Here is a 17975-nt window from a genome sequence, read left to right as displayed (position 1 = left end):
TTAATGCAATTATCTGCATGAATCTCAAATGATTTTCACAAATAATTTTGTCACAGCAACATGGACTGTATACAGTATCAACAACATTCCACAAAACAGATAATGGTGTCTCAGTCAACAATAAATTATTAGAAAAATGGATTTAAAAACTATTATTCTGCGAAACAAAGATTTATATAAACGTGCTTTATGGACAGTAAAACTGGCAGCCTAACCTAAAATCGAAGTATTCAATCCTTAATTTTTTTAGGAATCAGCATTAAAGCTGCAGTAATCAAGCCTATATCTAGGATGAGCGAGAGATGGAAGGTCTCATATAAAGGGCTCATCCCTGTCCTTCTGATGATACCAATGTATTTTGGGAATAACTGTAAAGTAAACAATACTTCCCACAGAGCCAGAATACTAGAAATGCAATCCTTTCTCCTAAGGAAAAGAAGGGGTTGCTTTTATTCACTTCTGTCCCACCCACTCGCAGGTTGGGACAGGAAACTAACTGCAGTGCGGGTGTCTTCAGAATAGACATTTTTCCCAGTGATGGATGAGGTGTTCTCTTTTCATTGTCTTTCTGGTGTTCTGGGCAGAATACGGATCACTCTACTGAAAATACACCAGATTTTCAACACTTGGGAGGCAGTATCATGGTTTCTTTTTTTTGTTAGCTCCTCTTCCCTCTTACTAACTTTACCCAGCTATCTAAATCCTATCAACTATGTGACATTTATCTGATGCTTGGACTGAACAACTGGAAAAAGCCCACACATTTATTGCCGTACTTCAGAAAAAAAAATTTGATGCATGCTATAGCCATTTCCTCTTACAATATTCTCAGAGATGAACAGCACTTAACCCTCAACTGGTGAGGTCTATCCTGTGAGATAGTGGGGACAGCATGAAGAAATGGAATGGAATGGAATAGTGGAAGGTGAGACACTGTGGCAGTAGGATAAGCATGGACATACCTAAGAGGCCCCAGAAAATTCCAACCAGTTCTTTTCAAGACCAAGAATCAAAAGCTCCCTAATCTCTAATTGTATAAAATACAAAAATAAATTATCTGTATCTCATTTAAAATGAGTACAAAGGAGTTGATTGTTCCAGAAAAAAATAAGGACAAATGAGCACTTGCTATGGCAACCCAAGCCTACAACTGCCTATCCTTCAACAGCAGTCTTGGAGGGTAGGTGGTTGGGTGAGTGACAATCCTGCAAATGATCTTTCAGAAAAACAGAATTACAAGATAAGTAATTGTCCCTTCTTTCAAGACACCATCTATGCAGGACTCTCACTCTTTGAATGTAGCTGACCTCCAGGAAATTTCTCAAGGAACAGGGCCTGGTTTAGGGACAGATAACTGCCTGGGGTACTGGGCCTGGGGGGCGCTGGGCTCAGGGTGCTGTTTTTGTTGTTAGCAACACTTTTCCTAACATGTGGATAGGTTTGAGGATTCTGCTCATGCTGCTGGTCACGAGTGGTGAGCGCAGGTTTTTGAAGCTCAGGCTCATTAAAACATATCTTTGATCGACGATGGCCGACAAGAAACTAATGTCGGTTTATCGCTTGAAAATGCCATTGGTCACTCTTTGGCTCTCTCTGGTGGTGTGCTGCAGTTCACAAGGGCAAAGGCGAGAAAAGAGACCCTTTGAACTAAAGGACTAGGGTTAACATTCTAAGGCTGACACCTACTCTAACATTATATAATACTGGTCCATCCAATGTTGGTGCACAGTTCAGTTTCTTGATGTTAGTACATTTCAGTTATTCTTAAAATTAAAAAGTTTCTAAAAGCTTAGAGGAAACCAATTTTTTTATTTGCTTATACATGGCATGAATAAATACAAATTCACAGATCCTAGCGTGCAAATTTATCATCTTATATGACAGGGATAAATCACGCATGCAAGTCATGAAATCGGCTGCAAATGCAACAAAAAATAAGGTATTCAGAAGTTTAACAAATGTGGGGGAAGAGGGCCACCAAAGATGCTCCTTGCCTGGGGCGCTATTTGGTCTAGGGCAGTGTTTCTCAAACTGTGGTCGCCGCTTGTGTAGGGAAAGCCCTTGGTGGGCCGGGCAGGTTTGTTTACCTGCCTCGTCTGCAGGTGCAACTGATCACAGATCCCACTGGCTGCGGTTCGCTGCTCCAGGTCAATGGGGGCTGCTGGAAGCGGTGTGGGCCAAGGGACTTACTGGCTGCCACTTCCAGCAACCTCCATTGGCCTGCAGCGGCAAACCGCGGCCAGTGGGAGCCGCGATCGGGCGGACCTGTGGACGAGGCAGGTAAACAAACCGGCCCGGCTCGGCCCACCAGGGGCTTTCCTTACACAAGTGGTGACCCCAGTTTGAGAAACACTGGTCTAGGGTCAGCCTTGGTCAGAAAGGCTTCGGTGCTGTTCTGTTTTTTGCTTTTTTTTTGGGGGGGGGGTAAAGAGGAAAGCACGAGAGATGCAGAGGGGATGTTTTGTTACTTTTTAACTAAAAAATTCGCCCATTTACACAGCCTGAGAAGACAAAAGAACAAACTCCAAAACTCACTAGGTGATGCGAGTTTGGGCTCCCCTACTTCAGAAACAAGTTCTGTTGGCATGGGGAAACAAAGGGAAGCTCATCCTCAGAAAATGAATGTTAGCATTGAAACTTTGGGGTGTATGACATGAGGTTACCTGCGTTGCCTAACATCCTGACTGAAAACCTCATTGAGCAGGCAGTGGAAGTTGCTCTGCCTCAGCTAGCACAAGCCTAACAATAAGTCAGCCAGGTCACAGCTGTGAAAAAAAACACCAACACAACCTTTCAGACAGAGTCTTCATAGAGATATAGCTTCGCTCAAGGAATCAGTGTGGTCTTTCTAAGGTCTTTTGTGTGCTCCAAATAGAATCCCAAAGACCTTTAAACTTCAGCTTTATGCAAAGGGCCTTTCTGGTATGGGGAGGATGAGAAACTCCACCACCACTTTGGATGGAAACTACTGATAAGTTTATAACACAACCTGGCCCTTGTAAAATATGGTGTAACATGGGCCAGCTACTAAAACCTGAAGCTCGCTCACTCACTCTATGAGCTGGTGTTCCCTTCATCAGGAAATGATCCCCCCCCATACAAAACTTGTGTGTGCCAATAGGCACTTTTGTCAGCAACACATTAATATCTCATAACACACAGGGTTTATTAAATGGAGTTTCAAAATTGTCAAGTCCCACATGAAGCTGACGACAATGAGCTGTAAAAAAAGAAATGTACCTTCAGCCAGTTTATGATAGGCTGAAAATAGCTGAGCTAAATGAACTTCTTAGAATTAGTCTTTAAATTAGATTCTGACAAGTAAAGTGGGTAATAAAGGCATTTAAGCAGGGCTAGAAAGGGGTCCTCCTCCATGGTCCCACATATGCATTACACTACAAACCTTATCTTGGCAAAACAAAACACATAATCCAGTTTCTCTACGTGATCAGCTCTGACCAGACTCATGGTCTAATGCTAGTCCAGAGCAGTTATGGGAACTATATTCAGGTCAGTCAGCATGATGCTGAAGTTCATTAGACTCTTGTTGACTTTAAAAAAAAAATCTGGTCTGAGGGTGGAGAGGAGATCCTTTTCAGCCAGGACTGTTCCTGACTCTGAAAGAAGACAACTAGCAGCTACCTTTGTCGAACGCCAAAGATCGAGTTCCAGAGCCTGCCTTCAGAGGAAAAACTAAATTATTTTTCCTGACAGCAGAGATTACTGATAGGAGAGTATCACCCAGTATCTGGTGCGTAAGGGACAAAGTCTAGAGCAGGGGTTCTCAAACTTCATTGCTCTGTAATCCCCTTTTGACAACAAAAATTACTACAAGACTGCAGGAGGGGGAGACCAAAGCCAGAGCCCACCCGAGCCCCGCCAAAGCCCAAGCCCCACCACCTCGGGCAGGGGGACAAAGCCAAAGCCAAGGGCTTCAGCCCCAGGCGAGGAAGACTGAAATCTGAGCCCCACCACCCAGGACTGAAGCCCTTGGGCTTTGGCTTCCGCCCTGGGGGGTAGAGTTCAGACTTCAGCTTCCACCCCAGCAAGTCTAATGCCACCCCGGTGACCCATTTAAAATGGGGTCATGACCCATTTTGGGGTCCCAACCCACAGTTTGAGAACCACTGGTCTAGTTTCTAAATATAACAATCCTACCAGAGCTCCCCCTGGTGGATGCTCACCAGGTTGCTGTGTTTGGATCTAACTACTGGATCCCACATGCTCTTAGGCTGGCTGGGTCATCCCTGTCTGAAGCTCTAGACTTCCAGGAACACTCTCAGGATACAGACTGTCTATCTAGTACCACATCCTGAGAGATGAGACTCCATGGTCCAACTGTGTTGTACCTGAAACTAGTGCTGGCTCTCCCAGCACCTGCTCCACGGACTCTCCAGAGTTCCAGTGAAGCTGTGGACCCTCTGATTTACTGTTTCACTCTTTGAGGACTATGCATTAGTGAAAGCAGAGGACACTCAGACTCTGCAAAGGAATTTCTAAACACACACTTTTACTCACAGACAAAGAAGAGATCTATGGAAAAGTAACAATTGTTCAGGCTACACAGGAAAAATTTTAAGCACATGTTTAAGTCCCCTTTACCTCATGCTTAAGTGCTTTCCTGAAAAAAGGTTGCTTTCCTAAACTGAGGCCTTTGTGCCAAACTGTGGTTCCACTGGAATCAATGGCCATTTTTGCCATTGAGATTAATGACATTAGGATCTGTCCATACTTAGATTATTTAACAAAATTTTGCTAGCACACAAAACCCTGCCGTCCAGGGTTCTCACTAGTCGGTTTTGGTGAGTCCTTTCAAGGTCCCAGGACTCTCCAGTCCTCCTCCTGGTCAATTTTGTCTTCTTGTTCTAAGTCTCTTCTATATAGCCAGCAAGAGACTCCCTTTCTAAAATCCCACCCCCTTAATCATCTTCAAGTCTCGCGTCAGGTGATTCATTGCTTAGTTGCAACCCATCTGAAGTCCACACTGGGAAAATCAGTTCCCCTGAATCATTGTTTTAGGATGCTTCCATCTAAACAGAAAACTATTCAGGTTAAGGATTCTGGATTGCTTTACATTTTCAGCCCAAGGATTTCTCCTGACACCTCCTGGGCATTTCAATTCAAGATGGAGGCTGCAGTGCCAACGCAAAGGCACAGTACAGTCTTACAATTAAAATGACATTCCCAAAACAGAACGTATTTGCAGACTAATACAGACATATAATAATCTGCCACATTAAATAAATATCTGATTCCCTTTAAGCCCCCAGAGCTACAAACAGTCAAAAAGATAAGGCTCAAGACTGACTGAAATTCAGATAACAAAACAAGAATATCCAGTCCTTGAACAAGGGCTACTGCAGAAAAAACTGCAACTATTTTAATTAGAAACATTGGACAGTTTCCAGGGTAACTTCTTCACTAACAACTATTGCTCAGAAAGAAATTGGCTGGAATGTTCTGGAATACCTATGAAGTACCTGAAGTTAGATGCAGTAGGGCAGAGCCCTTTGGTCAGCCTATAAACATAAAGTCAAAAAATTTAAAGTGCTAAGGGGTGTTTCCATACGGCTTTCATTGGAGGCATAGACACAAGTGTGAGAATCCTGAACACATGGTATCTTTAGAAAAGCTCTAATTCATACACAGTGAAAGATGGCTGTAATCATGTGACCTAACCAATAAGGCATAAGTTTCTCTGAAAGAAATGGTTACAATGATCTTTCAGAACTGCAGATAGTGTTATAATATTTACCTCAATTTTTGTCCATGACCGGCTGGAGAGGAAGGAGCAGACTCAGAAGATGAAAGATGGCCTGTCCTCAAAATAGGAGAAAGAGGCTGGTCGACACTCTGTTGGGAAGAGACTAGGTACGACTCGCTGCTATCTGTAAAGCAGATGGTAACAATTTATATCAACTGATTTCTTATATTGTTTCTGCATATCCTAATTATAGGCGGTGCTGGCAGCACTCCCAATTGTTACGGTTTCCTGACAGTTGCCATTATAAGACTCTATTTTCAGTTGCTTATAACTTTATCAAACTTGAATTATTTGGACTATTTCCATACCATGCCTCTTCCTGAATTCTTCTGGAAAATTTCAGCCAAAACAGTTCAGCTCTTCAAGAATGAAGCTAGGGGAAAATATGTTGTTTTGCCCATGTTAAAGCAATACTGGTGACCCTGAAATTTCAAAGAGGATGGCCTTTGTGTCTTTCACCATTCTTGTTAAAAATCTACCCAAATTTGATCAAATTAAAAGCCAATGGAAAAAAACACAATCACAGTTTGCACATGCTCAGTAGATACTTTGATTTTAGCTGCTAAAAATCTCTGAAAATTTTGTCCTCACCGAGCATACTCAAACCTCTCATAGCTCTCAATGCCAACTTGAGGGCACATGCACCTTCCCACCAGAGCAACTGAGCCTATGCCATCCAGCCAAGGGCTACAAGGGCAAAGCCAGGCTTTCCTTTCAATGGCTGCTTCCAGATGCATCCAGGCTAGGGTGCTGCCAGGCACTGAAAAAGAGAGTAGGGATCCTTCCTCTTCAGTGCTCCTAATGATCACCCAGAAAACATGATCGATGAAGCCATGTGATTTGAAAGCAGAAGTGACAAAAGCCAGGGAGTGGGACAAGATGTCTAGTAAAACTGAAACTGGAAGTGGTGGCGGAAGGAGGGAGAAAAACTGGGACTGATGAGTTGAGGAGACTGGGAACCATGGGGTGGGAAAGGCTGGGACTGTGAGCCAGTAAGGGAAATGGGGAGGAGGTAAGAGACTGGGAGCCAGCTGGCGGAGGTTGGCGGGGGGAGAAAACACAGATCAGATGAGGAGGTGTAGGGAGAAGGGGAGACTGGGACTGACTGGCAAAAAGGCTATACTAGAATCATTGTGGGGCAGAACTGGGGTGGAGGGCAGTAAGATCTAACAAGGACCTGGAAAACCAGAGGAGAACTGGGAAGACTGGGTCGAAGCACTGGCATGAGGACACAGACTGGATGAGGAGCCTGGGAGGGAGACTAGATCTGATAACTAGTTGAGGAAGAAAAGGAGCAACTGGGAGTGTCTAGGTGAGAAAACAGACTGGCTGGCTGGTCAAGGAGAAAAGGACTGGGTGTGGTAAAGAGGAGAGACTTGGGTGAGTGGGTAGATTGGGACTCTGACACTGAATTCAGAGGGGGAGACTAGGATTGGCTCGGCAAGGAAACTTGGATAAGAAACCTGAAGAGTGGAGACTGGGATTGGGCAGAGAAGGAGAATAGGACTGGGACAAGGAGTGAGGGTTGGGGAAAAGATAGGACTGGGACAGGTTGGAATGGGTCAAACCTAGGGTGGATGAATGGGTATTAGACTGTGTCCACTAGAGAATACTCCCCTCCAGAATCTGGAATAGAAGAAATAATTACTTACTTTAACTGTGGTTCTTCAAGATGTGATGAAGATGTGTATTTCACTGTGAAGCATGCACACCCAACGCTCCGGAGCTGAAGAACTTTGCCTACCAGTACCCATAGGAGGCGGAGCTCGCTCCTCATGCTCATAGCTCTTCCCCTGGCTACTTGATGTGGCAAAGCCTCAACCCCTTGCCCTCTAGTTCCTTCGTACCAAACATCCAGAGATCAGTCTCTGATGCAGAGGGGACAGACAGTAGGTTGCGGAATTCACATCTGCATCACATTTCAAAGAACCACAGTTACTTATTATAACTGTTTCTTCTTCGACTAGATGCAACAGCGTATTCCAGTTAGGTGACTCCCAAGCAGCACCCACTCCAGGAGACTACACCTCTACCCCAATATAACGCTGTTCTCTGGAGCCAAAAAATCTTACTGCATTGTAGGTGAAACCACATTATATCGAACTTGCTTTGATCCACTAGAGTGCACAGCCCTCCCCCCCAACCCCGAGCACTGCTTTACCGAGTTATATCCAAATTCGTGTTATATCAGGTCGCGCTATATTGGGTAGAGGTGTACCTTAGAAAGCACTGCTAGACCGCCCTACCGAAACTTGCATCCACCTTGGTAGGTGCGATAATGCCACAATGGTTTGTGAAGACATTATGGATGACCACATAGCAGCCCTGCATAGGTCAGCATCAACACATCCCTGAGGAACACTACTGATATTGCTTGTGTTCTCATAGCATGAGCTCGTACCTGCTGAGGAGGCCTAGCTAAAGCTATTTCATATGAAGTCTTGGCAGAGGATGTTATCCATTTAGAGATCATCTGTGAAGAGACCATCTGATCCTTCACACGATCTGCATATGACACAAACAGGTGAAGTGAAGCATGAAACAGTTTAGACCTGTCCAGATAGAAGGCTAGACACTGCTTGACATCTAAATGTATGGAAGTGATGTTCCTCCGGAGATGAATGTGGCTTAGGAAAGAACCCAGGTAAACATACCACCTGGTTCAAATGAAACTGAGAAACCACTTTAGAAAACATTTTTGGGTATGGTAATAAAGTCACTTTGTCCTCAGAGAACTGTTTATAATGAGTTTCTGCCAGGAGAGCCTGCAACTCACAGACTCTCCTTGTGGATGTTATCGCTACCAGGAAGGCAATCTTCTGACACAAAAGTGGAAAGGAACAAGATTCCCAAGGCTTGAAAAGAGGTCCCACTAAAGACGCTAGGATCATGTTATGGTCCCATAGAGCAACCAGTTCTCAGACCAGAGGATGGAGATGAAGATGACCCAGAGGATACTTATCTTCAGAGACCATGCATGACTTGGGGAAAAATTCCTGCTGAGATGCTCCACAAGATGATTCTGGACCCTAGGCAAGTGACTGGAAATCAGAGTGATACTCTCTTCAATGCAGAACTGCCACAATCCGAGTGCCTCTTGGCAGAGCATCCTGAAGTGTGCTCCCCACTTCCTAGTCACATAACACATTCAAGTGTGGTATTCTTGATAAGTATGTGAACCACTGAGCCCCTGATACAGTCCAGAAAAGCATGACATGCATTGTAGCTGGCACGAAGCTCCAGCACATTGATATGTAGTAAGGCCTCCTGTTCTGACCACAGACCTTGACCTTTCAGAGAACCCAAATATGCTCCCCAGCACATCAGGGAGGAATCTATGACTACAGACCTGATTGGTAAGGTCTGGACGATGGGAACGCCCTGACAAACATTCTCTGGAAGCATCCACTACTGCAAGGTCAGGACCGTGTAGGAAGTCAGACCAATCTATCCAAGAAGTGAAGAGTCAGATGATAAACTATCCTGAACCACATTGGAAGGGGGCAAAGACACAACTTTGCAAACTGGACCACCTGCGTGCACATGGACCAAGAGGCTCAGGCACAGCCAAATTGTTGAAGAAGGCTGACTCTGTAGACTGAGGCAAAAGTGGCAGACAGCAAAAATTCTCTCAAACTTGTAGAGTCTATTAAGGCCAGAATGAATTTGATTTTCTGAGTGGGAACCAAAGTTGACTTTCTGGTATTTAGGATGATACCCAGACAGCTGAGCAAGCACAATGAAAAAGGACGTGAGAAAAGACTTCCTCTCTGGACCTGCCCCTCAGTGACCAGTCTTCCGGTGCACGGGAATATGTGGATTCTTTTATTCCTGAGGTATGGGCATGGGTAACAGCATACATTTGGTAAAAACAAAAAGGGCAGAAGACAGGACAAACATAAGCACAGTGTACTGAAAATGGTGTTTGACTATGACGAACTGAAGGAATTTTCTGTAGTTTGGCAAAACTGCCACATGAAAGTAGGCAGCCTGAAGGTCCAGAGCTACTAACCAGTTGTTCTGAGATAATGCAGGACTGATAGTCGATAGAGTGACCCTTCAGAACCTCATGTATGTGATATATTTGTTGAGGCCACGAAGGTTGAGAATGGGTCTTACCCCTCCCTAGGACTTGGGCACCAGAAAGAACTGGAAATAGAAGTCCTTACCCTGATGTTCCCGTATAATCTCCTCCATCACTTTCAAACCCAGTAGAAAGCAAACCTGCTCAAGGAGCAGTAATTCGTGACAAGGGTCTCTGAAGAGGAGCGGGGAGGGAGAGTGTGGGGGAGGGATGGAAAGGAACTGGATGTTATAGCCTGATCTGACAGTTTTTAGGACCCAGCTGTCAGAGGTGATCAAGACCCAAGCACTGTGAAAGTAAGTTTGCCTACCCCCAAACAGAGGGGATGGGGAGAAGGGAGTGACGACTGGAACACTGCTCCAGATGAAAAAATCAAAATGGAGTGCTTGTGGGGGTACCTGGAGAAGGCACGTTAACTGGTCAAACCCAGAATCTGAATGCCTCCTCCTCTGGGACCTATGCCCTTCTGGGGTAATCCTGCTGTCTCGGGGGGAAAGGCTGCCCAAATGCTCTCTGCAGATTATACTGTTGCTGCTGACGACCACCATAGTTGCGTCTCTGTACTGCCAGCATGTACACCCCAAAGGACCATAGGGCAGCCCTAGAGTCCTTGAAGGAGTGCAGAGTTTCATCAATCTTATCTAAAAAAAGAACTTGGACGTTGAAAGACAAATCATCTGTCACCTGTTGCACATTGGGAGTAATGTCCAAATTCTGTAGCCAGAATGCCCTTCTCACGGTCACTGCTGATACCATCACTTTGACCAAAGTACCTGTGACGTCTAGTGCGGACTGCAACCAAGTTTTAGCCACCAAGCAGCCTTGGTGATAAATGTCTGAAATTCCTCCCTGGAGGATTCGGGGAGCTGGCCTACAAACTTAGACATAGCCGGCCAATTCACAAAGTCATACTTGGACAGCAATGCTGTAGTGAGAGATTTTTACGTTGAATGTTCTGGGATACCTGGCAACACCCTGATAGCAGCTTGAAGAAAAACCTCAGAAGGAGTTTAAATAGCATAAAATCACATTTCGCTTGATTGGATGTAAAAAGAGTGGTGACAGAATCAGGACACTTTAGTTTACATAAAACAATAATTAGTTTTAAGATTAAGGCTTTAATTAAGTAGAAATTAATGTTAGTTTAAATTTAGAAAATCCAACATGGCTGACCAAAATGGAAGATATGGGGATGATGTAGTGGAAGATTCCATCTCAAAGATACTGAATGGCATAGTGGAAAATTCCATTAACTGATAGGAAATGACGCAGCAGAATCTTCTGGAACCTTCTAGAGTCCAAGATGGCGTCATAAGGGGGCAGAGCTAGACAGGAAGTCACACGTAGGTACACGAGACCAAGCACATGTAGGTACACATGACTATGTGACATAATAGGGAGGGGCTGAAAAACTGGAAGCTGATTGGCTAAGCCTGAAAGAGCAACCAGTATATAAGGCTGATAGTCAGCAGTCTGAAGTTGTAGTGGATTTGGATGAGATCAGAAACTGCAAGACACCTGCGAAGAAAAGAAGCTATGTGGAAAACAGCTACCTGAGAAGCAGCAGCAGCAGCAATAGAACCCTGAGGTTGCCCTGGCAATGGCTGCCATAGCAACTCAGCCAGCAGTCTTCAGCCAGCAGAAGCTACAAACAGCCACAGCAACCAGCAGGCTTACCTATCTGTCACCAGAGGGCAGCTTTCACCTTAGTAGTACCAGTCTCTCTCTTGTGACAGACAATATTAAGTACAAGCAGACAGCACTTCCTTTTTGACAAATCGGAAGGACCCTACTGATGATTCAGAGAGTTGTAAGAATAGTAGAAATGTAGTGTCTATTCACTATCAAGGAATGTGTGGGTTTAGCCGTAAATGAAGTTGGATGCCAATGGTCTGAGTGAGATCTTCCCCCACCTATCCGATAGTCACTTGGCCAGCACTTACTAGATGTTAAATGTTACATATTGAATGTTAAAAGTCAAATAGTGTTAAGTGAATGGTTACATTGTTATATAGTCTTTGCCTTTTATTTGTGACGCCACTTTATTTTAAACTGTAATTTTATTATGTTTTATCATGCTTTACTCATTTCTTCTTGTTTTTCTGTAAATACCTAATTCCTTCTATAAACAACTATTTCAGTTTTTGAAGAATTACTGCTTGTGTGTCCATTCTTGAGCAGAAGGCTGTATCCGTGTTCTTTCAGAGGTTAGCAAGACTAGCTTGCTCTGGGAAGCCCTCTGCAGGTCAGAGACAAGCTCCCTGGTAATACTCTGGCAATTCCTTTAGGGCAGGCCACACCCTTATTTACCCTTTTTGTTAAATTAGACAAATTTGTAGGTAATTTAATTAGCATCTAAATTTTAGGGTAACAATGTCTGACAGTCAGCAACACACATGTGCAAGAGACAGGAGGTGTACGTCTTCCTACTTATCAGGTCTGTAGAACTAATAAATGAAATTGTTTTCAATTGTTCACTTTATTAATGTAACTTCTGTTCACCATTCACTACACTTGCCTATACTGTAACTTCTGTTCCATATTGTAATTCAAACCCCATTTTAAAACACTCACTCCATTTTGTAAAAGCTTCCTCCAACCTTCATTTTTGCAAACCCTGCTGTAATCTTATTAGTTTAGTTTAAATGTGTGAATGAGGTATGTATGAATGATGGAATCAACCTCCAGCCTCAGCCTGTCCTGCTGAGATAAAGTTCAAATACCAACGGCTGAAGACCTAGACAACAGCCCTAAACAAAGTAAGAAGCATCCACCCTAAAAAGAAAAGGACAACAGAACAACAGAAGGAAGATCAAAGCCAGGTCCAAGGCTGAAAGTCACGCCTGCAATTGATGGGTGATCACTCTAAACCCAGAGGCAGCGTGATACAGCAAGACCTATAGACTTTGAATCCAAACTAAAAGCCTATAAAAAAGAAGGGTGAGATGAGAGACTCTGGGTAACATTCTGCTGCCAACATGGAAGAACATCGGTGCCTGCCCAACAGAGATCCAGCTCAGCCTTGTGCCCAGCTTTCCTGGCCAGTTAGCTGCCACAAGCTACGAACCCAAGCTGCAAAATCAAGCCATGAACTTAAGCTATCTTCACGACTGGTAACTATGCAGCAGCTGCAGAACACCTGATGAATGTGGGGTGTGTGTGTGTGTGAATGTGTGTGTGTGTGTATAGGTATTAGGTATAATGTGTGTGTGTGTGTGTTAGGTATAATGTGTGTGTATAAAAATTAAGATATTAGTCATAAATTGTTATCATAATAAATGTGGCATCTTTGCCTTGTCCCCTTTAATAAGATCCTGCTGGTTTTTACTGGTCTAATATAATTGGTATAACAGGTCCATCTGTTTAGAGTCCTTAACCTTGAGACTGGATTTGAATATGCCCTGCTAGCCTCTATAGTTCACCGTGGTTACGACAGAATTTGAGATGGGAGTAAAAACCCTCAAATGCCTGTACTGAAACAAAGCAATGGTTCTCCGTGCGATTTGCAGTAAGCTGTACAAAAGCCGGCATGCTCCAGAGAACCTTAGCAGACAATAAGAGTGCATCATTAACAGGGAGGCTGTAGGATAGCCAACAACCTACGTGTGTTCTCCTGCAGGAACTCGGCTTGAATACCCAAGGAAGCAGCCACATGCTGCTGAAGGTATACCCTGAAATCCTCCAGTACCAAAGGAGAGGAAGAGCAATTCAGAATCGTCCAGGGAGAAAGGTGAAGCGGTTAACTGTGCCAGAGTCAGACCTTGTTCCAGGATTGACAGTCCTGATGGGATGACTCTGGAGGCTCCGTAAGGGGAAATTTCACCAGTGCCTGGGCCTGTGGCAGATTGATGGTTACAGCCACACACCTGCCCAGTTATTTTGCTTTACAGAAAGATGAGAGGTGGGACTTCCATGACTGAGAAGCATCCCATAGATTCCATGGGGGCCAGTAGTATGGGTTAGACATTGGTGGACAGTAGGTGCCAGGCCAGGAGGCCCCATCCAAACCATGAAACCAATGCTAATCCTGGTACCCATAATGCTCCATGAATGGCCACTGATGCAGGTCAGACGAAGGGGGGAGAGGGAGAGAGAGAGAGAAAGAAGAAGACGACCCCGACTTGGATGTCAAGGACTTCCAGGTTTCAGGGGATAAAGGTGGAGCCAGTACAAGGGTGCGAGCAACCAGTCTGACTCAACTGTAGCTGATAATGAAGAGGGAACTGGTGGTGACAGTGGAAACAATACCACATGCACCAAATATGCCTCCATCGTTTCTGGTTTCAGAAGCAGTACTGATCCCAAAGTTGGCAGCAATACCAAGTTGACTGATGGCACTCACTGTTTTCCACTTTGGCACCATCCCAGTAACATTGGTGGCATCAACAGCAGAGGTGACAAAGAAGTTCCTGATGCCAGGGAGGTCCCTAGTACTGAGCCCGTTACTGGCCCTGCTTCCACTGACCCTGTAAGGGAAACGTTGAGGTGTGATGCCAACAGACCCACAGGTTCAGCAACCCACCCTGCCAATAGAGCTATAAATGATGCAGCCCTGGCAAAGTCCTGGACCAAGGGAAAGCTTGGGACAGAAAGGCAGATGAGGTTCACTGCCGCCTGATCTGGAAACAGCCGGTGCCAGCATCATCTCGTTGGTACTGGACTCAGACGCCCGGGGGCCAGAACCAGAGTCGACCATACAGGGTTTCTAACCTTCCTGAGTGATACCAGGGGCCAATTGATGGGACATGCTCCCTCCCACGCTCCAGCATTCATATCATGCTCCTTTGGGAGGAGACAGACAAATCCTCATGTGACTTGGAGCAATTCCAATCAGTTTTATGTGACATTTTCTTCAGCACACTCAATGGGGAGCGATTCCTCCATCTCTTCCGAGAAGCATGAGCTCCAGAGCAAGGGCAACCTCTGAGCCAACATAATTCTCAGTGATGATGAAGGCTGCATTGCCTGTTCAAGCAAGTGCTGCTTTAGATGAAGATCCCTGAGGATGAAGGCTACCTGAATCCATTTTGTGAATGATGTGCCTAAGCACAGCAAGCATCATTGTTGGGGATTGCTCCCCTACATAATGGACGATCTTTAAACCTTGGTGAAGGCATCACCAGGGAAATACTTAAACAAAAGGTAATTAACACTATACTAAGGGTACTAATTAACTATATGCAACTAGAAAAGTCACTAAGAAATAGAGAGGTTGCAAGATTAGGAACCACACAGAGCTCTGACTCCAGCCATGGGCTATAAGAAACTGAGAGGGGTTGGGGTGGCACCACCTAATATAGCCAGGGGACGGGCTACAGGCACAATGTGCAAGAGCTGGCATCTGTGGGGACTGCTAGGCAAAATTCTCCAGCACTAGTGAGCTGGGCAGGCACATACCTAAGTGGAAAACACAGCTGCATCTATTTGAAGAATATTAGATTTTTTCTTAAACATTTCTGACATTCCATTATAGGGTATTGTAACATTAACAGAAAACCACAATGTTCCAATCATGCCCAGAATCTAAAAGCCATCTTCCTGTAATTCACAACTACTCACTAATGTGTGGAAGCAATATCACAGTAACAGGAGCAAACATTAGACATTGTTTATGAAAACCAACAAAGAGGGGAACTATAGTCATTCAGATTTTCAAATAGACAATGGGCTGTTTTAGCAGCCCAAACAAGCTGAGGCCATGTCTACATCTAAAATTTTGCAGCGCTGGTTGTTACAGCTGTATTAGTACAGCTGTATAGGGCCAGCGCTGCAGAGTGGCCACACTTACAGCAACCAGCGCTGCAAGTGGTGTTAGATGTGGCCACACTGCAGCGCTGTTGGGCGGCTTCAAGGGGGGTTCGGGGAACGCGAGAGCAAACCGGGAAAGGAGACCAGCTTCGCCGCGGTTTGCTCTCGCGTTCCCCGAACCACCCTGCAAACCGCAGGGAAGGAGACCTGCTTGCTCGGGGGTTCGGGGAACGAGAGAGCAAACCGGGGAAGGAGACCAGCTTCGCCGTGGTTTGCTCTCGCGTTCCCCGAACAAGCAGGTCTCCTTCCCTGCGGTTTGCAGGGTGGTTCGGGGAACGCGAGAGCAAACCGCGGCGAAGCTGGTCTCCTTCCCCGGTTTGCTCTCTCGTTCCCCGAACCCCCGAGCAAGCAGGTCTCCTTCCCTGCGGTTTGCAGGGTGGTTCGGGGAACGCGAGAGCAAACCGGGAAAGGAGACCAGCTTCGCCGCGGTTTGCTCTCGCGTTCCCCGAACCACCCAGCAAACCTCAGGGAAGGAGACCTGCTTGCTCGGGGGTTCGGGGAATGCGAGAGCAAGCTGGGGAAGGAGACCAGTTTGATTACCAGAGGCTTCCTCAGGTATGCTGGGATACCTGCTTATTCCACGGAGGTCAAGAAAAGCGCTGGTAAGTGTCTATACTTGATTACCAGCGCTGGATCACCAGCGCTGGATCCTCTACACCCGAGACAAAACGGGAGTACGGCCAGCGCTGCAAACAGGGAGTTGCAGCGCTGGTGGTGCCCTGCAGATGTGTACACCTCCTAAGTTGCAGCGCTGTAACTCCCTCACCAGCGCTGCAACTTTCTGATGTAGACAAGCCCTGAGTCTAATTCTGCCCTTCATTACTGCTCATGCAACTCCACTGACTATGTAAATAGATAAAGCTATGCAGGGAAGTTTACAGCAGCTGTGAAATCACAGTTAATCTTCTAAGCAGAGTTACACTTAGGATCTGCTTTTGAATAAAACACTGATTACCACAGGACTACCGCTACAGTGGATCATATGGATGTACTCTAAATTACCCATTTAAAACTGCTTAAATTAAGGGCAGTAGGTTTGACACCCCTCTCCCCACACACTTCTAAAACACTTGTTTTCAAAGGCTTAGTTTCTAATTCACTTATCATATTTTGGCTATAGCTTTCTCTTGCCCTTAAACAGATGATAAATGTATAAAAGATTCTCAATTTTAAGTTTCCTAACTGGAATCTTACCAGAAAAACACCACCACAAAGGAGCAGTAACAGTTTACCTTCTGGAAGTATATGGCTATTGTTGTTTCTCTCCACTTTGGAAAGAGGAGTAGAAGAAAGACGTCTGGAGGAAGAGACTCTTCTTCGGGGAGTAGTTAGATGATTTTTCAAGACATCATCATGTCCAGGTGTCACATATCTTGGGCCTCTCGGATTACTAAGAGAGAAATGCTGAGAGCCAAGGTTGTCTTCTACAAACATAACTCTGTGTTGAGAAGCCAAAGGGAATCTAACAGCATTTCGTAAAGGTAGAGGGGACTTAGTCTTTGTTGGTGTCCTGCTTGCAACTGCACCTTGAATGACTCTATGCTGGTAATTTCTGTAGGCCTCTTCCAAATACTCTGCCTCTTTTTCTAGTTCTTTTATCCTAGCTTTGGTTTTGGCGACAAATTCAAGGTCAGAATCTGGAGAAGAGTTGCAGTTCCGTGAATGCTGGCGATAACCAACGTTTGGTACATCATCTGCCACAACAATATCAGTAACAGCCCGGTTCTTCAAGAAAGCACCATCTACATAAATGTCATGAGGTACAATCCTATCACCAGTGAAGTCAATGACAGAACGATCAACAAGAGAAGGCTTGGGATTCCGATACACTTCATTCTCTAGAACTACGTAAGTAAAAATTTCACACACAGAGACAGAAAGAAAAAAGCACCCATGAATTTCAGGAAAAATCAGAAGAAATTATTTGAATTCTGATTTAGTCATGATTCAGATAAGAAATTGATGACAGCTGATTTTAAATATAGGGTTTTTTCATTTGTAATGTAAATCATAACCATTAAAAATAAAAAGTTGTATTCAACTACATTTGATGTTCCTGCGTAACTGTTGCAAGTTATCAATGATTCATGTTTACAGAAATTAATATTTAGATCCAATTGAGACAAAAAATAAAATCAGAAAAAAGTTTAATAGTTTCTGCTACTACTTCAGTTATCACTGCACCTAAATAATACACATTTATCAGACAATTTCATAGAACGCAATGACACTTGATGACAGCAGCTCTAGTAAGCCACTCAACCCCATTTTTCAATGATTTATAACTTGTCTGTTTTAAATTATATCAAAGGGAAACAT

General features: G+C 44.6%; 1 protein-coding gene across 7 annotated transcripts in view; it reads right to left on the bottom strand.

Moving 5' to 3' along the window:
* Positions 1 to 17975, bottom strand: part of OFD1 (OFD1 centriole and centriolar satellite protein) — a 63751-nt gene that overhangs the window by 13064 nt on the left and 32712 nt on the right. For 6 of the 7 annotated variants that reach the window (XM_030572998.1, XM_030572988.1, XM_030573018.1 and 3 more), the window contains 2 exons: positions 16889 to 17500; positions 5756 to 5888 (listed from right to left, as the gene is read on the bottom strand). In XM_030572998.1, the coding sequence (XP_030428858.1) occupies positions 5756 to 5888; positions 16889 to 17500 (745 nt within the window). The remainder of the gene's footprint in view (positions 1 to 5755; positions 5889 to 16888; positions 17501 to 17975) is intronic. The other variant, XM_030573044.1, reaches the window with a different exon arrangement.

The sequence above is a fragment of the Gopherus evgoodei genome, chromosome 1, assembly GCF_007399415.2.
Source record: "Gopherus evgoodei ecotype Sinaloan lineage chromosome 1, rGopEvg1_v1.p, whole genome shotgun sequence".
In the NCBI taxonomy this organism is placed as follows: Eukaryota; Metazoa; Chordata; order Testudines; family Testudinidae; genus Gopherus; species Gopherus evgoodei.
This window is presented reverse-complemented; position numbering and strand designations above follow the sequence as displayed.